This window comes from Kazachstania africana, chromosome 4 (genome assembly GCF_000304475.1).
Source record: "Kazachstania africana CBS 2517 chromosome 4, complete genome".
In the NCBI taxonomy this organism is placed as follows: Eukaryota; Fungi; Ascomycota; class Saccharomycetes; order Saccharomycetales; family Saccharomycetaceae; genus Kazachstania; species Kazachstania africana.
This window is the reverse complement of record NC_018943.1, coordinates 166,681-191,742: the sequence shown is the minus strand read 5'-3', so window position 1 is coordinate 191,742 and position 25,062 is coordinate 166,681. Positions and strand designations below refer to the sequence as shown.

Below are 25,062 nucleotides of genomic sequence, written 5' to 3'. Positions count from 1 at the left end.
TATCTACAAGGTATTTATTAGAAATATCAATATATACAGACTGTCATTATGTACAATAGGAAGGGTCGGGAGTTAAGTATATTTTTTTACTTGTTTTCTTGCCTTTTGTTAAAATCAGCAATTAGCTCTCTCTGCACGTTGGGTAAAGTTGGTGCATAGTGACTGAACTCCAGGGAGAACTCACCTTTACCTTGTGTGGCTGCTCTTAAAGATGTAACGAAACCAAACATTGATGCCAAGGGGCATTCAGCTTCCAAGGTAAAATCATCATGATTGTTTTCTGTATCTTGAATCACAGCTTGCAGCTTATTCAAAAGACTGATAATATTTCCCTGGAACTCGTTTGGTGCAGTGACTGAGACTTTCATTATTGGCTCCAGAATAACGGGTTGTGCCTTCAAGAATGCATTACGATAGGCTGTTTTTGTGGCTATTTTGAAAGAAAGTTCATTCGAATCTACTGAGTGGATGGCACCATCGTTTATCAACATTTTGACACCAAGTACCCTGTGGCCAATAATAGGTCCTTTCTCACATGCCTCATCAAAACCTTTCTTACAGGCAGCAAGAAACTTTTCAGGGATTGCACCACTGACAATCGCAGTTTCAAATTCATTAACTTTTGAAGCAACAGGTGATAGAGTTCCAGCAACTCTACCAAATTGACCAGCACCACCAGACTGCTTCTTGTGCGTGTAGTCAAAATCGGCTGGTATCGTAATAGACTCCCTATATGAAACTTGGGGTTTTCCCGTCTCGCACTCGACATTATACTCTCTTTTCATTCTTTCGATATAAATTTCCAAATGTAATTCACCCATACCAGAAATAATTGTTTCCTTAGATTCCTCATCATACCTGGCCCTAAAAGTAGGATCTTCTTTTTGGAAACGGTTTAAAGCCTTTGAGAAGTTTGCTAGGTCTTTACTTTTCGGTTTAATCGAAAGCGATACCACAGAATCTGGAACGTACATTGAAGACATAGAATATTCGATTGAGCCATCGGTGAAAGTGTTTCCAGAAGCACAATCAATTCCAAATGTTGCGCATATTTCCCCAGCTCCAACTTCCTCAACATCTTCCATTTCTTCGGAATGCATTCTGACTAGCCTAGAAACCTTGACTTTTTTACCCGTTTGAATATTTTTAATAAATGAACCCTTCTTCAAACTTCCTTGATAAACGCGAATATATGTCAATTGACCATATTTTCCTTCCTCTAATTTAAATGCCAAGCCAACAAATGGTTCGTGACTTGATGATACTAGATTAACCTTGCTTTCTTCCTTGCTTACATCAAAGGCAGTATTAAGAACTTCAGAAGGATCAGGTAAATAATCAATGATAGCATCTAATACATGTTGAATACCTGTATTAGCAAGTGCAGATCCTAATAAAACTGGTGTAAATTTTCTAGCTATCGTAGCCCTGCGAATTGCACCTTTAATTTCGTCCACTGATGGTTCTTTTTCCTCCAGGAAAATCTCTGCCATTTCATCGTCAACATCAGCTAAGGTTTCAATAAGCACCTGTCTCTTTTCTTCTACTAAAGCTTTTAGTTCGTAAGGAATAGTGTCTGTGTCAATTGTTTCACCATTGACTCCTCTGTTATATAAAGCCACTTTATTAATGATATCGATTACACCTTTAAAGTTTGATTCACTGCCAATAGGAACCTGTAGTGTAGCAGCAGGTACCTTCAATTTAGCATTTAGTTGTGCAATGGCACGGAAGGGATCGGCCCCCATTCTGTCCATTTTATTGATGAATGTAATTCTAGGAACATTATACCGACGCATTTGATTATCTACTGTGACAGTTTGTGATTGCACACCAGAAACGGCGCATACAACAAGTACAGCACCATCCAAGACTCGCAATGCACGTTCAACCTCTATCGTAAAGTCTATATGCCCAGGTGTATCAATCAAATTGAAGTGATGGTTTTCGTTATTTTTCAACCACGAACAATACGTTGCTGCTGATTGGATTGTAATACCCTTTTCTCTCTCCAGATCCATTGAGTCCATTTTCGCACCAACACTATCACGGCCTCTGACCTCGTGTATAGCTTTAATTCTACCTGTATAGTATAGAACACGTTCGGTGAATGTGGTTTTACCTGAGTCGATATGCGCTGATATACCTATATTTCTGAGTTTTCTTGACGTTTCTCTATCTTCTGCGGACATCTTGCTTCTCAGCTCATCTAAAATATGTTTTTCTTCATCGTACTCAAGCTTGTTCGATGCAGTCCTGTGTATATTTCTCGTAAATCCGACTGGTTTATAATAAAAAAGGATCGAAGCAGCTCTCCTGGCTTTGGAAACGAAAGCTGCATTTAATGTCTGGCGCAATATCGCCTTTGGAAGTACCATGATCCAGCTCCTATCCTAGAAAGGCCACTTTTTTTGAATTAGGACGTCCTCTGTACTTGTTTTAAGTGGCTTTATTTTGTAGTGGCCAATACCTTATTTTATACATTTTCGAGATGCAGCGCATATCGCCTCTCGAGCCGAGAACTTGATATCTTGAAATTCGAACTGGCAGATGAAGGAAAACCAATTTCTTTAATAAAAACGAATGTGTATTGCTTCTTATAGACAACGTATATAGGATATTAATTAGTATTATTCTTTTTGTCACTATCAACTTTCAAAATTTCATGAATATCCGATAAAATATTCTCAATATCTCTTGAATCACAAGAAATACCATCAATTAATCTAATTGCAAAAGGATACCTTGATTTTGCTTGGGCATTTGCATCCAAAGTGAAGATTTGGTTGCTTACTTGATGAATCATAGGGTATGCTAGAGACTTGGTTGTGATGTGTTCATCTTCTGAGAAATGAATGAAGTAATGGATCTTACTTCTGGAATTATGGGAGACATTTTTCAATTCAATTATAAGAGTCAGCTTAGTGCCAGATTCTGGGTTATAGTAGATTAACTGATATTCGCTAAGGTTATGTAATCCGAGTCTTACAGTTGGTGAATGTTTAACAGTATTCTGTTGAGTTTCATTAATGATTTTGCTTAAAGTAATAAAAAATGAAGATGTGAATTGTAGGTAGTTAAAGATGAAGTGATAATCCAGGCTGGAGTTATTGATAAAAGGTTGTATTACATGTTGTGGGTTAGATTCGGATAATTTGAAAGTTAGATTCTTTACCATCTGTTCGCTGGTTATGATATTAATCGTACAATCTTGTTTATCGTCATTTGTATCTTGGTCTTTTAAATATTTGAAGGAAATTTCATTAGGTTTCAATTCAGTGATTTTGAAAAACTCAGAGGAGAAATTTTTGTGCAACTTATCAACAACATCTGTAACAACAACTAGTTGCATAAGTTTTTGCCTAAATGTTGTCAAATATTTCACAATTTCACCAAGATTTTTGAAAGTTTCATTTAAATAGAAGTCCAAAGAATTATCTTCAATGAAGTGAGTTAGCAGCTCCTCACACTGAACTTGTTTAATCATTTTATCTTTTTTGAATTTAGCATATAACCTGATTAAAGAATTTTTATAGTCAATTCTTAAAAACATCGAATTTTCTAATATACCATTTAATGCTTTCGAACCTTCTAAGAAAGATTGTAATTCCAATGCAATGACAGAAGTGTATTCTTCACTGCTATCATCGGAGCTATCTTTTTGTAAATCTTCAACAATATATTTTGGTAGTACAGAATTGATCACTTCTGTGGAGCAAACCTTGTTGTGGATGTTCAACTGGTTTAGTGAGTCTATTAACATATGATTTATGATTCTGTGTAAAATTGATTTCTGTAGAGGCATTATTTTTTGGTACGTTATTGATTCCATCTTGGATGAATGAATACTTTTTGGATCCAAATATTTTAATTCCCAATTCCCTTTATTAGAAACAATTTTACCTATTCTCTTTTCTATGATACAGGATGAATCTGATGAAATTATTGATAGGACTAAATACCACTTAATGGGCCATTTTGGTAAAGAAACAAACATGTCTCTTTGTAAAATTCGGTCGTCATCTTCATTATTTTTTGTTCTATTGTTGACTTTAATGTCTGTTGTAATTGATTTGCTCAGTTTAATTGCTTTACTACAAATCCAACCAGTTTTTTCAAACATATTATTGAGTATTTGTGTTATTTTATCCAATTTCAATTTTTGTAAAATTTTGAGTAAATCAGTCGTTGTCTCTGCTCTATTGATTTGTTGTGTATATTCTAATAATAGAGGAGTTGGATTCTTGAAATAGAAAACCCCTGTTATTAAATCGATCTTTAATTGTACTGGAGCTGTAGATTGACACGTTGTTGGTAACTGAAATAATAGTACATCTAGATTATCTTCATCTTCTTGGAAAACTTTCTTAGATAAAAGATCCAATCTAATTAGATTTGCGTGATTGAACATGATTTCATCTAAGATATTTTCAATATTGTTCAAAAGATCTGGATAAATCGAAGGTGTCTTATCCTGAGTAGAAATTTCATTATAATTATCCCATCTTAAGACAAGAGTCTCTGTGCTTTTGGCAACGCCTATTGTGAATTTTCCTTTATTTCCTGTTTTACCATTAATCCAGTATCTACCATTAATAATTGATTTTTTGGAATCATACGAATGGATTAAATTACCACCAGAATATTTTCCTAGAGTCTCCAAATTCAGTAATTCCATGTGGATCATATAAAGCTTCAACGTTAAGATATATTTATGTAAAAATTGATACAATGAAAATAACGGTTTACTACTTTTGAAAAGGATTTCATTGATTACTTTTTCCAGTCTTTGTTTATTTAAAGGTAACGAATTATCAAAATTTTTTGAAATAATTTTATTCCCTGGACTGCTACTTTTATTATCATCATTATTTTCCATATTAGAAGTATCATTGCTATTATTATTTCCAGTATCAGAGGTGGTTTCATCATTAGATTCTTTTGTTTCCGATGAAGAATTGAGGAGTAAAGTGAGATCCACAAAGAATAGATTAGATTGATGATCCACTGTAGATAACTGAATCTCAAACTCTCCTGGAACAGTGATGTAAATCTTACCATTTTTAACATTATAATTGTTGAATTGAGGAGGTACTTCCATCATTGATATTTTGATTGAATTAACTAAATTTAAGTCATTCAATTTTGATATTATTAAATTTGAAGGTATCTCAATCATTCCATTAACATAGTTCAAATTGTCGTTTTTCAAAATTTTGAAAGTTTGTAAATTTGGTCTACCTAAGCTCAAGACTTCTAAAGCTGTAATAAGATCCACATTTGGTAATTTAGCATTAGTCATTGACTCTAGACTTGATTTTAACGACCAAATACAATTATTTACAGACATATTCGTCGTCCTGAACCAGTTCAATAAATCAATCAATATGTGGAAATTATTGTTTTTAATTGTACGTGACCATTTGATTAAAACGTATAATTTCAAAAACTGATTTCTTAAGAAAATGATCAGATTTAAAAAGTTTATTTTCTTAGTTGTTTTTGAATTATCCATCGTATTGTGTAAATTTGTTTTCATATACTGAGAAATTTCTTTGATGGTAAAGACGGTTAAATTCCTTATGATTAGAGATAAAGAAGTTTGATTGATTTGGACATGAGGTATCGTGGGTGGTTTATTTGTTTCTAAAGAAAGTCTAGTATAACTAGGAGGTAGTTTATTTATGCTATTCGGTACCGAAACTGGATCATTGGATTGATTACTATTTGTCATCGGAGTATCGAACTTTGCCTGGTTATTGAAGTCCTGCAATCCATTAGAGATCCCGTTACTTTGTAGCATCTTACTTGAAGAATCTAATTCAGTTGTCATTGCGTTGGCGCTGGCTGATTTCAATATTTCCCTAAGTTTTCTATTAAAACTTACCACTATAAAAAAGGATAATAACGCCAATGTACTTCACAGCAAATCCTACCAGTACACTAGTTAATTGAAGACCACCAACAAAAGGAACCTGTACACTAAAATATGGTATCTCGCGGTTCGAACTTTGTGTACTGCCAAAATGATTGTTCACTGACTGTGTCCCACACTTACTATAAGAAAAAGACCTCTCTCTAAGAATCTTGAAATTTCGAAAGGCGAAGAAGAGGAAAAAAAAAATAAATTGGTAAATATTGTCACCCGGACTTAATTAAATTTTGATCATGTGATCAATTAGGGTTTGAAAAAGTTATGTCTATGCACGTGAAATTCATGTGATTCTGAGCACTTTCTTATTTGCTATCTGAATTGATGCTATATGAGTAGCAAACACTAGCATATATGTAGGAATGGAAGCACGAGGGAAACCGATGGCTAAACTTCTTGTTAAACAGGACTTGGTCACTCCGAGGTTTTATCGTTAGTTACGGTACCGCTTTAACCACTTCTATCATACGGCACCTTCAATATACAGGGTTGTTATACCGGATAGAACTGCCCAGACTTGTTATAATTATATATACAGCCATTGTGTTGTGTTGGATACTCAAATAGGGGGAGGAGGAGCTTAGCAGACACAGCATTTGTATATTTTCATGACTGACTCAACTTTGCATTATTCAGATACTGAAAATTGGAATACCATACCGGACGTATCAACAAAGAGTAACAATTCGGATTTCAATTATTTATTGAAGGATAATAATAATCAACAAATTGAAATAACGATCAAGAATTCTGAATTTAAAATCAAAAAATTCAAAGATATGAATAATCTTAAATCGAGACCTTCCTTTCCCGAAGTTTCTAACGACGTTTCTAATTCGACAAAGGATGCTGATCTAATTGTATCCCACGGTGACGCCATGGAGTCCGTGAATGATATAATCAGGACTCATATACGGCCAGCAATCTCGAGAGGAACAGATATCATCAATTATTCGATTGCGAAAATGCCTTCAAATGAAACTGATGACTTGGAAATTGATCAGGTAATTAGGTCAATTGATGATTTAAGCTCTAATGCAACTTCTAATACCACTCTCCTCCTGAAAGAAGTACATCATTTCAAGAAAAATTCAGGATACAATTATAAGGGACCCATGGTCAGAGATTCATCGGTCCCCGTACCACCCTTCCCAGAAATTATGGATAATGAAACAATACTCAATGAATTTGAATTTCCTTGTCCTCCAGGTTTGCTCTTTGAAATTATATTCAGCGAAAGTAATACTCAATTCCAGCTGGAATTCTTAAAGAGACTTGATTCTTCAAATATTACGCCATTTGATGAATTTATCAACGATGAGAGAGTATATTCGTATTTAAAACAACTTCATTTCCCAGTGGGTCCGAAATCTACAATATGTGAGGCTAAAGATATCATTGTTTATAAAGATTTAATGAAAGGGATTGAACTGAGGAATATTACGAGGACCCCAAATATTCCTAGTGGTAAAAGTTTTGTAATCGTTACGAGATATTTGTTCAGTTGGAATGAACAAGGAAACGGTTGTGATTTGAGGATTTCGTATTGGATTGAATGGTCCAATAAGAGTTGGATCAAAAATATGATTGAAGCAAATTGTAAGAGTGGTTTACTGGATGCGATTAAGGAGTTCAGTGAATTGATTGAAAAGTATTTCAATGAGAAGACGGAGGTCGTTGCGTTACAGGTTGAGGAAAACGTTGAAGAACCGATCAAAATGGAAAATGTATCAAAACCTCATCCCGAGGTGAAAGAACTCAAGAAACAAACAACTGTGATAAGAGACAACACCAATTGGGCAAACTCACTTATTCCAGTCATTAGCATTGTATTAATAATACTTCTCGTGTTCAATCTGCTGATGATGATCAAATTATCACGATCTATAAATAAATTTTGCAAGATTCTTATGCTACAAACTGATCCCAGGATAAAAACACTCACATCACAACTTGCAGATGCAGATAATGAGAAGGGATCGCGTCATCTTATTGGTACTCTCTTGAATCTGATTGATGATTATATATGAACTAAACGTATAGTAAGTAGTATTGTATATTCTTTTTTATTTTCACTGTCGGACGAGAGCCACACTACATGATATTGGGACGTATATTAAAGAGGGAAAAAAAGAGATGATGAGGACTGTGTGAAGGGCATACATTTGATAAGAACGGTAGTGAAAGATATGAGATTAAAAGTAGATAATAAAGTGGTATCTATCGATAATAATGCGACACTTAATGATTTGATCGAAGAGATTGGGGCCCCCGATGCTGTGGCAATTAGATTTGGATATCCGCCACTTAGACTTGACATTGAAGAAAATAGTAAAGTGGCAAAATTGGTTGATATTGGGTTAAGTTCAGGTGAAAAAGTAAGAATAGTAAGGAATGGTGGTGATGTAGTCAAGCCATCTATGCCAAAATTAAAAGATTCTCAGGCAATAATTGAAGATAGTAATGTGGGACGTGCCATATTACAAGTACATACTGTCCCTGATGATAATTCATGTCTTTTTCATTCGATATCGTATTCAGTATATAAAGATATTTCGTTATCTTTAGAATTACGACAGATCGTTTCGAGTGAAATACAAAATAATAAAGCTGAGTACAATGATGCCATATTGGGAAGACCTAATAGGGAATATGCGGCATGGATACTTGACTTAAGTTCATGGGGTGGCGGAATTGAAATTGCGATACTATCAAAACACCTTAATGTTGCCATCTATGTGTTAGACGTTGATATTAATAAGTTTGAAAAATTTAATGATGATAAATTTAACGATTTTATTATTATTTTATTTAATGGTATTCATTACGATTGTATGGAAGTAGATTATGGTAAGACAGTTTTCCAAAAAAATGATGAGAAATTAACGAGCCAGATTCTGTCCAATTCATTGGATATTGCCAAGAAATTGAAAGCAAATGGGTATTGTTTCAATACGCAGAAGGCTAAGATCATTTGTAATGTCTGTCGCATGAAATTTGTCGGAGAGAGAGATGTCGCCAAGCATGCAGAATCCACAGGACATACTGATTTTGGTCAAGCATCGACATGATTCTTTGTTTCCTAATGTACAAAAAGAGAGTTTTCTAATATATGTATGTATGTATGTATGTATACTTGACTATTTCATTATAATCTCTTCATTAATATTTTGTTCTTGTTGTTCTATAGTAGTTTCATTTTGATCCGTCCATGGTAGAGTTGGTTCAGTCGATTTTACATTAGCCAAAGTAGTTTCTAGATGTTCATGCAATAAATTTTCGTTATTTTCCTTTGCTGGGCCCACTGCTGTTTTAACTTGTTCCACTCTATTTAAGAATTTATTTAAATTGTAACCTGCAGCAGCGTCAGCGACTTCTTGTGTGTACGGAACGCTTTTCAACTCTTTTACTCTCCTCTTATGGACTTTCGTTTTCAAATGCGTCTTCAAAGCAATGGCTGTTTCACAGTATTTAGCACAATGTATACAGTAATGTTGACCTAAACCTGGTTTTGTTTCATCTAATGGCTGGTTTAATAATTTTTGAATACGTTTTTGTGACGCTAGATCCTCGTATATAAGGTCTAAATCCTTCGTTCTTCTCTTTGTCTTGTATCTCTTAACAGAATATCTACCCATAGTTCACCGGTATATTGAATCACTCTTCTTCTAATAGTACAGGTCATCTCTCTCTATCAATCAGAAAATTTTTTTTTTGTTTCTTGTCATCTCATCGATCGATTTTTCGCAGAGAAGGGGAAAAAAAAAATCAAATGTTTGACTGTCTTTTGCCGTTTTTGGACAGTGCCCTCCATCCGTGCATCCATTAGTCCACCCAAACCTTTATTCTAGACATTTTTCAAACAAAAGTTGCAGAAAATAAATAAAAAAATAAAAAATTACCAAAAGAAGAAAAACGGAAGCGGAAGTTTGACAAAATTTTGTGTGATGCGGAAATTCACCTTCTCATCGGAAGAGAATTCCAAGATTACAAATTTTTAGTAATAGAGACAATTTGACTGTAATTCATTTTAACCTCTATTTAAAAAACACTTTTCTCTCTTCTTATTTTATATTTTAAGTTCTTTCTTGAAACACATCAGATCAAAAAACATTAAAAATGGCTAGAAGACCAGCTAGATGTTACAGATATCAAAAGAACAAGCCTTACCCAAAGTCTAGATACAACAGAGCTGTTCCAGACTCTAAGATCAGAATCTACGATTTAGGTAAGAAGAAGGCTACCGTCGATGAATTCCCATTATGTGTCCACTTAGTCTCCAACGAATTAGAACAATTATCTTCTGAAGCTTTAGAAGCTGCTCGTATCTGTGCTAACAAGTACATGACCAAGATCTCTGGTAGAGATGCTTTCCACTTAAGAGTCAGAGTCCACCCATTCCACGTCTTAAGAATTAACAAGATGTTGTCCTGTGCCGGTGCGGATAGATTACAACAAGGTATGAGAGGTGCTTGGGGTAAGCCACACGGTTTAGCCGCTAGAGTTGACATTGGTCAAATTATCTTCTCTGTCAGAACCAAGGACAACAACAAGGACGTTGTTATCGAAGGTTTAAGAAGAGCCAGATACAAGTTCCCAGGTCAACAAAAGATCATTATCTCCAAGAAGTGGGGTTTCACCAACTTAGACAGAGCTGAATACGTCAAGAGAAGAGACGCTGGTGAAGTCAAGGATGACGGTGCTTTCGTTAAGTTCTTATCCAAGAAGGGTTCTTTAGAAGAAAACTACAGAGAATTCCCAGAATACTTCGCTCAACAAGCTTAAATTATTTAATTTCTTATGTAATTTATTAAGTATTCCTTTTCTAAACAAAAAAAAATTTTTTTTCTAGCTGTTATCTCTTGTATATGTTTCCCATAATTCTGATCAACCAAATCAATCAATATGGGTAACTTTAAAGAAGAAATCATGATAGATTGATGGGGTGTATGAGAACTAGATGCTGCTGGGAGAGTTTTGTAACAGCCAGTGTCCATCGTACTTGCAGTATTATAATCACATTAAAAATATTTTTTCAACGATTTATATGGAGGGTTGGCCGAGTGGTCTAAGGCGGCAGACTTAAGATCTGTTGGACGGTGTCCGCGCGAGTTCGAACCTCGCATCCTTCATTATTTTTATTTTTTGTAAGTGCGAACTGCTTGAAGCAGCGATATTTATTAGGGTTTTGGGACTCATTAAAATTTGAATGTGATCCCAAAATATTCCGAATACACCGGTTGTACAAGAAGTGTTGACTACATGTGAATCGTTGAATTGTAGTATGAATTCGAATAAACTGCTGCTACGATATTCCAAGGTAATTTCCCGCAATTTAAGAAATGTACCTAAATTTGATGATTCAGAAATTCTAGCTCAAAAGGTTAATTTACAAGATTTTAAGTCCAAGAGATCGAATTTTAAGAAATTGCCTGGTGATAAAAGTATCAACTATAGAAATGTCATTATTAGAAGATTGAACTTTTTGAAAGTTGGATTCATTACAGCGGTTTTCACAGCTACTGCTGCAGGTTCTGCCTTTTATCTTTATCGACACAATTATGAGAATAAATCAATGATAGAGGATTCCCTTGTGAAACCAGCCCTGAAGAAAAAGAAAAAGAAGCTATCTGTCCCGTTCATTCCTCTTGATAGCGAATTAGGCTTGTCTGTGCCGGGATTGTATTACTGGGGAGATCGTGACTTTCAGGATGAATCGTGGACAGGAATTCCCAAAAGAGTAAAGCTTTTTGATGGTATGATACTTAAGGATGTCTGTTTGGTTAATGATAGACATAATCTCGTAATCGATAAAAACGGAGATTTATTTAATTGGGAAATTTCGAATGAACGGTTGAAATTGGTTTTATCAAGACAGAATTTGGTTCACATTAAAGAATCAAATAATTGTTGTTACGCATTGAATGGCAAAGGCCAGATTCTTGTTATACCTTTGAAAGAAATCGATAATTTGACTGACAAGTTTATAAAATATGAAAATATAACATGGTTCAATATACCCTGGTTAAAGAGAGCGAGATATAATCTAGTTATTGACACATCCAAAATTTTCGATCGTCAAAGGAAAGAATCGAAAATTATTCAGTTTGATACCGGAGAAAATCATCTAGCATTGGTGTCAAATGTTGGGAAAGCTTATACATGTTCTACTGGATATTCTAGTAATAACGATTCGAAGAAAAAATCATTTGGTCAATTTGGTTTGCCAAACTTTTCACAATTTGATAATATTCCACCTACTAATGAACTATTTGAAGTCGAATTACTGAATAATATTGTGAAAATGAGTTGTGGTAAGTATCATACATTAGCTATTGATTCTCAAGGTAACTTATTCACTTTTGGCCTCAATAGAAATGGACAGTTGGGTTTCCTCATTACCTATGAAAATGAATTTCTGCCGTATCCAAGAATGATATCTAATAGAGGTATAAAGCAGTATTTTACTGGTAATAGAGATACATTAAGCTATATTGACATTAATTGCTGTAGTGAAACATCGTTTATTACAGTATTGAACCCTATTACGAAACAAATTAACTATTTTTCATTTGGTAATGGGTTAAATGGTGAATTAGGAAATGGTCATTTTAAAAATTCAGAGTTTGAGCCAAAATTAATTAAATTTCTTCAGGATACAAATGTTACAAATTGGATTTGTAATAAAGACAGTAACCATATATTTGTCACTACTACAGATGGTATAGTGAAAGGGTGGGGTTTGAATGACAGAGGGCAAATTGGTACAGTACAAAAGACAAAGAAATATAAAATTTCTCAACCGATAACGATACCGTCAATTTTGGAGCCAGGTATTGAATTTGAAAAAAATTTAGATAGCTTATTAAAATTAGATGGAACAAGGCATAAATTAAGTGTTGGCAAAGAAAGTAGTTGTCTATATTGCGTTAAAAATTGAAATATACTTACCATATATATTTATATACATACTTATTTTTTTGGTTCTTCTTCTATCTTAGAAACTTAATAATGAAATAAATACCCAAAAATAGACAGAATAATGCAAACCAGAATATTAATTTATCATGGAATGCTCTTCTATTGATTAGTTGGATAGTATCTTCTGAGACATTCAAAGTTCTTAACGATTTAGTTAAAGTATCTTGAACTTTTTCTAAAATGTGATTTTGTTCAATGATATCATTTAGAGAGTTTTGACCCATTTCTAATATATAATCTAACTGTGAATTACCTCTGTTAAAGATTGAATTTTCCTTTTGTAAGCCATCAAACATATTTAAATCGTTGGCATCATTTTGTTGATGTCTTCGTCTATTGCTTATAGTAGTATCTTCGTCAAAGGGGTTTTCAGAAGATGTCGTACCAAATAAATTTTTTCTCATCTTATCGTTATTTAATTCGTTATAATTTTTCTTTAAATCTTTAAATTTTGTTGAAAAATTGTTTAATTCTTCACGTAATTGATCTAATCTATTGCTATATTTTTCGTTATCTTCTAATTCTTTATTCTTTGATAAGAAATCGTTGTATTGATTTATAGTCTTTTCGAAAGATACTAAAGTTGCTGATATTGAACCTTGAAGAGATATTGGTGAAGTCATAAGATTATTTTCAAATTTTGCCAGATCAGAAGTCAATTGACTCTTCTGTTTCAATGCATGGTTGTATAAGGCGTTCATTGCTTGTTCTATCTTACACAGGTCTTATCTGTTTGGCACCCCCAACTCCAGTTATGATGTTGACAACTGTTTTTAATTTCATCTTATGAGTATATATCAGTTGTCCAATTTCAATTTTTTTTCATGAAAATTATGTTTATAGAACGAACGGCGTGGTATATAATAAATACATCGCCACTACTGACAGAGAACGTATAGAAGCCAAGTGAGAATTGCAATTTTGATGGGAAAGATCGCAATTTTGGAATGAGCGCAAGTCGTACTTTGCTCGTAGAAATTTCCCTGGTGTAGCACTCCCCGATCTGGCGCAAATAGAGAAGATAATGACAGAAACTCTAGATTGATATGTTTCATAATCCCGTTCGCATGATGCTCATTCTAACTCTTCGGGATCAGTGCACATTATGCAAACACGTAGCAGATTCATGATCTGAGTGGAGGTGAGAGGGTCATCCCCATTGGACACAGTGTGATTCATTACCGTGATCGTGCCCGAAGAACAGCAGCAAAAAACGCAATGGTGGCGGCAGAAGGTACAGGCCCACCGTATCCAACTGATGCATCGGAAATCGTCCCAATGTGAAACGGCTGCCCAAATCGTCAGTGGCATCTGCCATTGTCCTCGTTATTTTAGCATGCTGCTACCCTGCGAGATATTTGAAATCCCATACAATTCCGGGATATTTCAAAAACACACTCCTACGGCTATTTCTCTGCACGTCCTCCAATCTCGCACAGTACACGTTAACTTCGATTTTTCTCTTTACGCGTCGCAAAGAAAAAAAATCAATGGCTGGCAAAATTTAGCAATCCAATGCTGGTTCATATACATTAATTTGGGAATCGAGTTGGTAATACAAATATATATACATATAACCCAAGTTGCTATTAGCCTCCCTGGCATATTTTGATATAAAACAACAAGCGGACAGTCTACCTTCACTGCTTTTCCATTTCTATTGTCGCAAGAGACCTTAAAACTCCATATTTCATAAAATTCGCTGCAAGAATATGAACCATCCTTCTACTCCGCCTAGATCAAGACACAACCAATCGAGCAATGTCGTTGACGATACTTTGACGTTTGGACCGTCTTTACCATCATTGAATAGAAAGGTTACTGTAGAACCAGCTACACCTCAAAAGAATACGAGTTTAACTGCTCCGGTTACTCCCTCCACTGTACAGAAACATCAACTTAATTCATCTACAAATTCAATGAAAAATGGTATCCCACTTTTACTTCATCCAAGAAATCAACAACAGGCCATGTTTTCACCATTTAATGGGCTTAAATCTCCTGAATTTGTATCACAGAGAAGAAGTTCCATTACTAAAACTAATACAGATAATGATAAAATTTTACAGAATGTAAGCAGGATTTTGTTCCCCAATAAACGTGAGAGTGACGACGAAGAAAGTGGTACCGAAGATACCCAGACATTTGCTTCACAAAGTTCCTTACTGCCACCAAAGAGAACAAAACATCATAAGGAAGTACCGGCAACCCCAAGTGATAAACTCATATCATTCAAATTAGCAGAAGAATGGAATAACAATTCTTCGAAAACTGGCGCGGCAGATAGTGATAGTGAGGAAGAATTTATTAATAAAGGAAAATTAATTAATCCATTTGAATCAACTAAAGTGCCAAGCCGTAAATTAAGAAATAAAAGAATGCAAATATTGAAAAAGGAAAATGGTAGAATTGATAAAGAAGTTACCTATTTGAACAAAAATGGTGAAATTGTGAAGACAAAAGAAGTGAGTGATAGCGCAATCAAACCAAAAATGTTATTTGAAAGAGAAATTTATGAAAACTGTAGCAATACGGATTTTGTTGATTCAGATAATGATAGTTAGGTAGATTGCTGCTCTTATAATTATTTTGTTTATTTCAATATTGGGAGTTTGGTTCAGGTTTATACACGCAATATATATAACATTCATAATTAAGATACGAGTTTCATTTTTTCTGGAATTTTGATCCAGAATCATTCAAGATATTTAAAATACTTGTGCGGTGGAGACTAAAGCAAGCTTTTGAAGTTTTTGAGTTCTTCCTTGTAAGCCATCGTTTGAGGTAGTGAAATGACAAAAAGAGCAACAGTTTATTGTTTCCAAGAGGTATTTTCCTTTGGCCATTTCGGCATCATGTGGTTTCGATAACTACTGCATCCTCCTCCGACTGTGGAACATAAAGTGCTTTAAACGAAATTTTGACGGGTCTATAGTACTATATCGCAAATCCCCAGACTAGAATATTATATATTGGTAAATGACAATGAAGAAAGTTAATACAACGGTTTGCCTTTATGAGAAGATTCGCTAGTTGTATAAATAGACTGAACCCATAGAAGGACGCGCAAGTAACAAGTGAAAAAATCACACTATATCTTTGACGACAGTGTCAAGCATTTAAAGTATAAATAGGCACCATTAAATATGGAAAGAACGTCTTTTCCTCTTTTAATTGGGATTCTCCTTATACAGAGAAAAGACAGAGACATACTGGTTTTTTACTATAGAGTTTAAGACTGGTTTTGCAATCTAGTGGTGTGGCTTATTTCAACTAACTGTTAGATTTTGATTGTCACAACATGGCATCCATTAAGTCAATTTCAACAATTCTCAAATTCGTCATGTCTGTTTTAAGCTACTCCGCCTTAGCTGGAGCGATCGATCGAGCTGAGACAACGCTGGCTTGCACGCGCCCTCATAATTACCCGGACGTTCCTCTTTCACGTGATAACACAACTGCCACAGACGTTTTAAACGTGCAACAGTGTCTCAGGGCCAACGGCTATCCTGTCAATACAACTGTAGCTGTTGACCAGTCGGGCACGCTAATAATACACCCAGGGTTAACGTTCAATCGCCCCTCCAATTATATAACGGCTGTGAGGAGATGTCGGCAGTTATATGGCTACGGACTTGCAACAGCAGTACTGGAGGGGCCCGTCCTTGACCCAGAAGATACGCCAATCGGCACGCTGCTCGATATAGTATTGTCTGGGCGTCGAATTACAGGCGTTCGGAGATTACAAAGGGCTACTGAAGCCACCGGCACGAGCCAGCCGTTACCTACGGATGGCAGCTCATATATGAGGAGGTCGAGCAGTTACTACTACTCCTTCATGTCTGAGGAGAGTGGATGCGGGAGTGATGAGAAGTTTATAGACACAACTGATATGTGCCAGGACAATAACAAAAACTCCTTTGCATCCTTCATGGTTCGAAACCCTAATGCAAAGTACGATCTTGACTTTACAGCGTGGCCTCACCATGACTGCATAAAGGGTAACGCTAAGACGTATACAGTGGGGCCTGATGAGTTACTGTCATGCACTAAACGCAAAACGTATTCTTGGTATGGTGCCTTAGCTGATGACGACTGCTACGGGGACGACCCCAGCTCCAGCTGCGTCACTAAGGACGTCAACACGTACACGGGAACATATAAGGTTTGGCAAATAATAGTTGAAGGCAAATACTAACAGTTCCAAGTGCACGTGACGTTACTAAATTAAATGTACTAAAAAAATGAATAATATAATTTACAAATAAAAATGGAACATGATGAAAAAATAAATAAATATAACAATATATAATTAACAAATAAGTGTATACAACAACAGCAACTCCCCAAGAGAGGAAAAGACTACTTTCCGTCAGAAGTGAAGAGATCACGCTGTTTACATAGAAACATTTTCTATCGATAGTTCCCTCTTTCATCTTCCCAACTCAGTCAACGATTAAGTTTTCATGTTGGTGCTCTCCGATCCAGGATTTGCAAAGCTATAAAACCGCGCATTTCCCAGAAGCATATCCATGTAAAAAAAGAAAACTCGTTGTATGAATACGTCCCGATGTGGGGTAGGTCACCGTCGCACCACGCTTTTTTATCGGAGTGCAATCTTCCGGCAACAACAAATAAGATCAACTTGACGTAAAACTGCATCACCCTTCAAGTCGATCCTTGATTTCGCCTGTACAAAAATTTCTTGACAATATTTCAACGCAAACAGCTTGTATTATTTGGAGAACCATACTTCTGCTGCAAACTTTTCAAGGCATCGTGATGCAAATGTCATTCAAAGCCGAATAGCGTGGAGATGTAACATTCCTTTTCGATACGAAATTTCACAATATGATAGAATAACTCCTTGACGGAGGCTCTACGGTATCTATCTTCTCCAAACCACTGTCGATATTTCAAGCTTACGTAGGAGAATGTGAGGCTAAGTTACAACTGTATCTAATGATCATTTTACTCTGTTAAGAGGTGATACTACTCTTTCAAGATACGTGCTACGGCGGAAGAAATTACGCAGGTAGGTTTTAATATTTCCGTTGCTTGAGAATAAATGTGGGAAGAAATAAAAGCCGGTTTAATAAGGCCGATTTATTTACATAATCTTTTTTTCTTCTACTTCGGTGAAAGGAATTCTATCTTCACTATCTTTAATATTTATTGGTCCCTGTCTTTGACGGCCCCATGTTATTTCATTCCTGATGATAATTCACTACTATAGAGTATTTCCACGGTTACACTTCAAGCACAGAGATTCTGAACATTGAGAATCCAAGCACACGAAAAATAAACTACATTTCCAGTGATAGCGCGTGGTACTACAAAATACAGTACCCGAAAATGCCGATTTTCGTGTGCAAAAATTTATGTAACAGCTGACCTCTGCTTAGACTTATCTTCAAACCAACTTGAATGTTGTGCATACGTTTCTAGAATAAAGCAAGATTCGCAACACTCACAACTTGTCGTTGCTTTTCTGGTCCTCCAACAAATCAAACCGCTAGGAACTTAAAGATAAGATAATTACTTGTAACAATGACGCATAATTCTCTCAAAAGAGTTCTTGCTAAATTTCCTGATTAGTGTCATGTCATGCCCTGAAATGCGGGAGCCACCAAGAACCGCATTACTCTATTTTTGCAATTCTTATACGATAATTCAGGAAAACTTCGTGGGATTCTTCGGGAGAACACACCATAACCATTTTCTGAAAAAAATGTAGTGCATTATTCAAGAGTGCCTGAACATTACTTTTTCCGATCATCTGCATAAAAAAGCTTTCTCACGGATTTTTCTCAACATATGATCCGGGAATTAAACCGACCGTGCAAACCGTAAACATCGACTGTATGCTAAGAGCCGAACACAAACGCATTAATGTAAAGGTCTATTCTTTTCACTTGCTACATAGGCAATTAGGCTTCCCTCTGAAGGGAAAAGAGCTGTCTTGTTTAAGCCTGTAAAAAGCTTATGAATAATGGACAACTTCTTCTAACACCTGCACCGAATTTTACTTCCTAATTTGTAATAGATAAATAATGACAGCACAATAAAAGGCCCACAAAATCCTTTCTTTAGTACACAGAAGTGTTCTCAAAAAAGCATTGAAAAACGGCAAAAGAGGCATTTTCTAAACTAAAACTACTCTGGAAAAACCCAAACGATAATCGGAACAGATCCAAGACAATAAGAGCAGAGGTAGTTCTTTTCTTTTTCGGTAGCTCTTCACGTTTTATCATGTGTAAAAAATTTTCCCGTATTCTTCCAAAGAGCGAAGAAACCGCCGCATGGATATATCTCGTTTCTTTCGCTCTTTTCTTGGCGCCCCACCTTCCTAAAATGGCTGACAGGCCAAAAGAGAAAAAAAAATACCTACATCTTATAGTCCCATCTCCATCTTTTTCCAGCAGTAAACACAGGTCTGAATAACGTGCTAGCGTAAAGCCTTTTAGAAACCAAAGATTAAAAGAATTTTTCTTTTATTTAGACAAATGACGCTTTAATATTTAAAGATAATACGGTGCTTATAAACCTAATATTCCACCACTTCCGTTATAGGCAAGAAAAAAGAGGCAACTCCTGGAAAAATCATTCAAATAGCCCGTAGAACATTGTTGCAGGTTTTCCTCCTTTCTTTTCTCGCAGTGAACATGGCGTAGAAAATTTTCTCCAGATTGCATTCTTTTCCGAAATTTTTGCGGAGCTGCGGGTTTTCTCTGAACGCAATAACGCGGGGACAATTTTCCGTGTCGAGAAAGTTTAATACGAAGCAGCAGGAAAAGGAAACAACGACAGCAAGCCAAATACATATCTTAGACAATAATGCATAGACAACGACCAATACAGATGAAAAATTTTCGAGAAAAAATTGTGGAGAGATAGGTTCTTCAACTGGGAATATTTGATATATAAAGGCATCAAAAGTCTATCAACTTTACGATTCCTGGTTTCATTCCATTAATTTTCTTTTTCAAAAATAAAAAAAAATCATAGTTTTCTAGTTAACACTTTTAATTAATAAACTAAAATATTTTTAATATGACTGCCGAAGTTGGTCAAGAATTGGGACATTCAGTGAGTAATGACTCTCGTATGTCTACTCCATCAAACAAAGTATCAGTCGATGAATTAAAGGACGGTCAAGTTCAAGATCAAGTTGAACTTGCTGGCCTACCACAAAAGCCAATGGGCGATTACATTGGTGTTTGTATTTCCTGTTTATGTGTTGCTTTTGGTGGTTTCATTTTTGGTTGGGATACTGGTACCATTTCTGGTTTTGTCGCTCAAACAGATTTCTTAGAAAGATTCGGTCAAAAACACGCAAGTGGTTCATACTATTTGTCTAATGTCAGAGAAGGTTTAATTGTCGGTATTTTCAACATTGGTTGTGCTTTTGGTGGTATTATTTTATCCAAACTTGGTGACATGTATGGTCGTAAGATCGGTTTAACTTGTGTTACCATCATTTATATCGTTGGTCAAGTCATCTGTATCGCATCTGTTGACAAGTGGTACCAATATTTCATTGGTAGAATCGTTGCTGGTCTAGGTGTTGGTGGTATTGCTGTCTTATCTCCAATGTTAATTTCTGAAACTTCTCCAAAACATTTAAGAGGTACTTTAGTGTCATGCTATCAATTAATGTGTACCGCAGGTATCTTCTTAGGTTACTGTACTAACTACGGTACCAGTAAATACTCTAACTCCGTCCAATGGAGAGTTGCTCTAGGTATCAGTTTCGCCTGGGCCTTATTTATGATCGGTGGTTTAACCTTCGTTCCAGAATCCCCACGTTACTTATGTGAAAAAGACAGAATCGAAGATGCTAAGAAAGCTATTGCTATGTCTAACAAAGTTTCCGTTGATGATCCAGCTGTTCAAGTTGAGATTGATTCCATTATGGCCGGTGTTATTGCTGAAAGGGAAGCAGGTACTGCTTCTATTGGTGAATTATTCTCTACCAAAACTAAGGTTTTCCAACGTTTAGTTATGGGTATTATGATTCAATCTTTCCAACAATTAACTGGTGATAACTATTTCTTCTACTATGGTACTACTATTTTCCAGGCCGTCGGTATGACCAATTCTTTTGAAACTGCCATCGTCTTAGGTATTGTTAACTTTGCTTCTACCTTCGTCAGTTTAGTAGTTGTCGATCGTTACGGTCGTCGTGCTTGTCTTTTATGGGGTGCAGCATCTATGGCTGTTTGTATGGTTATCTATGCCTCTGTCGGTGTCAAGTCTCTATACCCACACGGTAGAAGCAATCCATCTTCCAAGAGTGCTGGTGATGTCATGATTGTCTTCACCTGTTTCTACATTTTCTGTTTCGCCACTACCTGGGGTCCAATTGCCTGGGTTGTTGTCTCTGAATCTTTCCCATTAAGAGTTAAGTCTCAATGTATGGCTTTAGCTACTGCTGCTAACTGGCTATGGGGTTTCTTAATCAGTTTCTTCACTCCATTCATTAATTCTTCTATTCACTTCGCTTACGGTTACGTTTTCTTAGGTTGTTTAGTCGCTATGTGGTTCTACGTTTTCTTTTTCGTTCCAGAAACCAAGGGTCTATCTTTAGAAGAAATCCAAGAAATGTGGGAAGAAGGTGTCTTACCATGGAAATCTGCTGGTTGGGTCCCACCATCTAGAAGAGGTGGTGAATTTGATTCTGAAGACCTCACCAAGGATGACAAGCCATGGTACAAGGCTATGTTATAAGTTTAACTCAAATGTTTTTTGAGTGTTTAATTTTTTTAATGACCTATGAAGTTTGACTTTTGTAATTCAAACGTCACTGAAATATATAGAAAGATACATTATTCTACATACATTTAATAATTTTTGATGTCCTTATGAAAAGTAGGATTTACTGTTCAATGTGAAGGACAACATTAAAATGATTGTGTTCATATAAAGGAATTATATTAAAAATTTATATAAAAGAGTATCACAAAAATTAGATTTGCTACTCGTAATCCGTCATTATGAAGAAAAAATCATGCAATAAGACTTAAATTAAAATTAAAGCATAGCCTTGTACCATGGCTTATCGTCATGAGTGAAATCTTCAGCATCAAATTCAGCACCTCTTCTGGCAGCTGGAACCCAACCATTGGATTTCCATGGTAAGACACCGGTGATCCACATTTCTTCAATTTCTTCCAAAGTTAAACCCTTAGTTTCTGGAACAATGAAGAAAACGTAGAACCAACTGAACACTAAACAACCTAAGAAAACGTAACCATAGGCGAAGTGAATAGCGGAGTTAATGAATGGAGTGAAGAAACTGATTAAGAAACCCCAAATCCAGTTAGAAGCAGTAGCTAAAGCCATACCCTTAGATCTAATTCTTAATGGATAGGTTTCAGAGATCAACACCCAAATACATGGACCCCAGGTAGTGGCGAAACAGAAAATGTATAGACAGGTGAAGACAATCATGACATCACCAGCACTTTTGGAAGATGGATTGCTTCTACCGTGTGGGTATAGAGACTTGACACCGACAGAGGCATAGATAACCATACAAACAGCCATAGATGCTGCACCCCATAAAAGACAGGTACGACGACCATAACGATCAATGACATATAAACTAACGAAAGTAGAAGCGAAATTGACAATACCCAAGACAATGGCAGTTTCAAAGGAATTGGTCATACCGACGGCCTGGAAAATAGTAGTACCATAGTAGAAGAAATAGTTATCACCAGTCAATTGTTGTAAAGCCTGCAACATAACACCCATAATTAAACGTTGTAAAATCTTACCTTTTGGAGAAAATAGTTCACCCCATGAGGCATTACCGGCAGCTCTTTCAGCTTCAAGTGAGGCCATGATGGCATCAACTTCAGCTTGAACAGCTGGATCATCAACGGAAACTTTGTTAGACATAGCAATAGCTTTCTTAGCATCTTCGATTCTGTCTTTTTCACATAAGTAACGTGGGGATTCTGGAACGAAGGTTAAACCACCGATCATAAATAAGGCCCAGGCGAAACTGATACCTAGAGCAACTCTCCATTGGACGGAGTTAGAGTATTTACTGGTACCGTAGTTAGTACAGTAACCTAAGAAGATACCTGCGGTACACATTAATTGATAGCATGACACTAAAGTACCTCTTAAATGTTTTGGAGAAGTTTCAGAAATTAACATTGGAGATAAGACAGCAATACCACCAACACCTAGACCAGCAACGATTCTACCAATGAAATATTGGTACCACTTGTCAACAGATGCGATACAGATGACTTGACCAACGATATAAATGATGGTAACACAAGTTAAACCGATCTTACGACCATACATGTCACCAAGTTTGGATAAAATAATACCACCAAAAGCACAACCAATGTTGAAAATACCGACAATTAAACCTTCTCTGACATTAGACAAATAATATTCACCACTTGAATTTAGTTCACCAAATCTTTGTAAGAAATCTGTTTGAGCGACAAAACCAGAAATAGTACCAGTATCCCAACCAAAAATAAAACCACCAAAAGCAACACAAAGACTTAAAATGATGAACTTTGAGTAGGCGCTAATTGGCTTTTTTGGTAAAGTGATTTCTTGACCAGCTTGCTCATCGTAGCTTTCATCCTTGATTTCATTGTCGGACACTTTGTTTGATACAGTAGATTGTTGAGAACGGTTGCTCACAGAAGCATCCAATTCTTGAACGGATTGTTGTTCGGCCGTCATTTTTTTATATTTAGAAGTGACTTTCTAAAGGCTTCTCTTAATGATTCTTTGAATATAAAATAAATTGAAATTAAAAAGTAGGAAGGAATTGGTATTGCAAAAAGATGGATTTGTCCCGTGTTTATATATCATCATTTTTTTATCATCTTGGTTGATATTACAGGAATAAAATGAAAACTCTCAGCAAATATCTGGGGAAGTTGAACGACAGCTCAGAACAACGTGTTTTTCTCATCAGTAGTTTGATTTGGCTGACAACAACAATAGTAGACACAGTAGTAACAGCTTCTCCAGTCATTAACAGCATCCCGCCATTAAGAATTTGCTTATGTCGGAGAAAGATATTGTTTCGTGTGTTTTTTGATCGAACCGTTCCTACAGCCATTTAGTGCGGACCTACGTGCATTGCTCTGGCCGTGTCTACCATTTTTTATTTTGATCTTTTTCTTGGTATGGATGCAAAATGAGGACAGGAAAAAATTTTAAATAATCGTAAGTTTTTTTTGTACTTTAATTTTTGTTGTAGTGCCTATTTTAACGAAGCAGACATTTGACGTGGGGCTAGTTAAGCCGTCTTGCATTCTATGGCACTTTTCTTTTCACGTCACTACCAGAGAAAGCATTGTACAAGACTTTTTTTCCTTCGCAACTTTACAGCGTACAGCAGGAAAAATCTGTTTTTTCATTAAAAAGAAAAATGCATTCCTGGCGAAACGAATGCCAGAGAAAAAAGCAGCCAAGAAATAAATTTTAGCGGAGATATTCCTGTTCGGGAAATCTGCAGAATTGTGGGGTAAAATTTGTCCAAAGGCTTACTGCACTTGCAACTCCCTGGTTGCTCGGCTGAGGTTATTTTCTACAAGTTGTAAACAAGATGCAAATAATATTGCTTCTCATTTAGCATGGGGTAAAAGGGAGTGTAGCATCTATGAATGGGGGAATTTAAAACAAAAAATTTGTCCGTGCTATCATTAATTGACCTCATCTACCATATCGGGATATGTGCATCAAAATAATTCGATTAATTTCGTTTTTAAAACAAATAATTAAAGCATCACGAGGTTCTACGTTATTCCGTTGGAGCTGTCTTCTTGTTTGCATCTTTCCATTTCGTCTGTGATACTGCCCCATTTCTTAACTCCATGACACTGGAAGATGAAAACTATGCAGCAGCAATACGGACGCACATTCTTTGAAACTCTTGAAATTGCGAACTTGGCAAGAAAAAAAGCACTTTTTTGCAATCCATCCGTAATGGCATGAGACAAGCATATTATGCACTCTTTCTATGAATAGAGAGAGAAAATCGTAGCGAAGAAGACTAAAAAGGAAAGAAGCCCAATTTATCTTGTGGGTACAAAGCCATGGATAATTAATATGTAAAACCAGCCTTATACATATCATGAGCAAGTGTGCACGAGAGCAAAACA

General features: G+C 35.9%; 12 protein-coding genes and 1 non-coding gene across 13 annotated transcripts; 8 read left to right on the top strand and 5 right to left on the bottom strand.

Moving 5' to 3' along the window:
* Positions 1–86: 86 nt before the first annotated feature.
* On the bottom strand, positions 87–2,378 carry MEF1 (Mef1p; the record flags this gene model as incomplete). Its single annotated transcript, XM_003956823.1, has 1 exon — positions 87–2,378. The coding sequence occupies one exon, from the start codon at positions 2,376–2,378 to the stop codon at positions 87–89; it is 2,292 nt and encodes a 763-aa protein (XP_003956872.1).
* Positions 2,379–2,620: 242 nt separating this feature from the next.
* Positions 2,621–5,833, bottom strand: RGR1 (Rgr1p; the record flags this gene model as incomplete). The annotated part of the gene is made up of 1 exon (XM_003956822.1): positions 2,621–5,833. One exon carries the CDS (start codon positions 5,831–5,833, stop codon positions 2,621–2,623), a length of 3,213 nt encoding a protein of 1,070 aa, XP_003956871.1.
* A 707-nt stretch (positions 5,834–6,540) lies between these two features.
* On the top strand, positions 6,541–7,962 carry LAM6 (Lam6p; the record flags this gene model as incomplete). Its single annotated transcript, XM_003956821.1, has 1 exon — positions 6,541–7,962. One exon carries the CDS (start codon positions 6,541–6,543, stop codon positions 7,960–7,962), a length of 1,422 nt encoding a protein of 473 aa, XP_003956870.1.
* A 159-nt stretch (positions 7,963–8,121) lies between these two features.
* On the top strand, positions 8,122–9,003 carry OTU1 (ubiquitin-specific protease OTU1; the record flags this gene model as incomplete). Its single annotated transcript, XM_003956820.1, has 1 exon — positions 8,122–9,003. The coding sequence occupies one exon, from the start codon at positions 8,122–8,124 to the stop codon at positions 9,001–9,003; it is 882 nt and encodes a 293-aa protein (XP_003956869.1).
* A 69-nt stretch (positions 9,004–9,072) lies between these two features.
* BUD20 (Bud20p) lies at positions 9,073–9,570 on the bottom strand (the record flags this gene model as incomplete). Its single annotated transcript, XM_003956819.1, has 1 exon — positions 9,073–9,570. One exon carries the CDS (start codon positions 9,568–9,570, stop codon positions 9,073–9,075), a length of 498 nt encoding a protein of 165 aa, XP_003956868.1.
* Positions 9,571–10,051: 481 nt separating this feature from the next.
* RPL10 (60S ribosomal protein uL16) lies at positions 10,052–10,717 on the top strand (the record flags this gene model as incomplete). The annotated part of the gene is made up of 1 exon (XM_003956818.1): positions 10,052–10,717. The coding sequence occupies one exon, from the start codon at positions 10,052–10,054 to the stop codon at positions 10,715–10,717; it is 666 nt and encodes a 221-aa protein (XP_003956867.1).
* A 264-nt stretch (positions 10,718–10,981) lies between these two features.
* KAFR0Dtrna6L lies at positions 10,982–11,064 on the top strand. Its single transcript has one exon. It is a non-coding gene; the product is annotated as a tRNA-Leu (tRNA).
* A 152-nt stretch (positions 11,065–11,216) lies between these two features.
* On the top strand, positions 11,217–12,872 carry FMP25 (Fmp25p; the record flags this gene model as incomplete). The annotated part of the gene is made up of 1 exon (XM_003956817.1): positions 11,217–12,872. The coding sequence occupies one exon, from the start codon at positions 11,217–11,219 to the stop codon at positions 12,870–12,872; it is 1,656 nt and encodes a 551-aa protein (XP_003956866.1).
* Positions 12,873–12,924: 52 nt separating this feature from the next.
* On the bottom strand, positions 12,925–13,614 carry BOS1 (Bos1p; the record flags this gene model as incomplete). Its single annotated transcript, XM_003956816.1, has 1 exon — positions 12,925–13,614. The coding sequence occupies one exon, from the start codon at positions 13,612–13,614 to the stop codon at positions 12,925–12,927; it is 690 nt and encodes a 229-aa protein (XP_003956865.1).
* Positions 13,615–14,625: 1,011 nt separating this feature from the next.
* SIC1 (cyclin-dependent protein serine/threonine kinase inhibiting protein SIC1) lies at positions 14,626–15,477 on the top strand (the record flags this gene model as incomplete). Its single annotated transcript, XM_003956815.1, has 1 exon — positions 14,626–15,477. The coding sequence occupies one exon, from the start codon at positions 14,626–14,628 to the stop codon at positions 15,475–15,477; it is 852 nt and encodes a 283-aa protein (XP_003956864.1).
* Positions 15,478–16,214: 737 nt separating this feature from the next.
* Positions 16,215–17,111, top strand: KAFR0D00810 (uncharacterized protein; the record flags this gene model as incomplete). The annotated part of the gene is made up of 1 exon (XM_003956814.1): positions 16,215–17,111. One exon carries the CDS (start codon positions 16,215–16,217, stop codon positions 17,109–17,111), a length of 897 nt encoding a protein of 298 aa, XP_003956863.1.
* A 2,855-nt stretch (positions 17,112–19,966) lies between these two features.
* On the top strand, positions 19,967–21,643 carry KAFR0D00800 (sugar porter family MFS transporter; the record flags this gene model as incomplete). The annotated part of the gene is made up of 1 exon (XM_003956813.1): positions 19,967–21,643. One exon carries the CDS (start codon positions 19,967–19,969, stop codon positions 21,641–21,643), a length of 1,677 nt encoding a protein of 558 aa, XP_003956862.1.
* A 303-nt stretch (positions 21,644–21,946) lies between these two features.
* On the bottom strand, positions 21,947–23,632 carry KAFR0D00790 (sugar porter family MFS transporter; the record flags this gene model as incomplete). The annotated part of the gene is made up of 1 exon (XM_003956812.1): positions 21,947–23,632. The coding sequence occupies one exon, from the start codon at positions 23,630–23,632 to the stop codon at positions 21,947–21,949; it is 1,686 nt and encodes a 561-aa protein (XP_003956861.1).
* Positions 23,633–25,062: the final 1,430 nt, after the last annotated feature.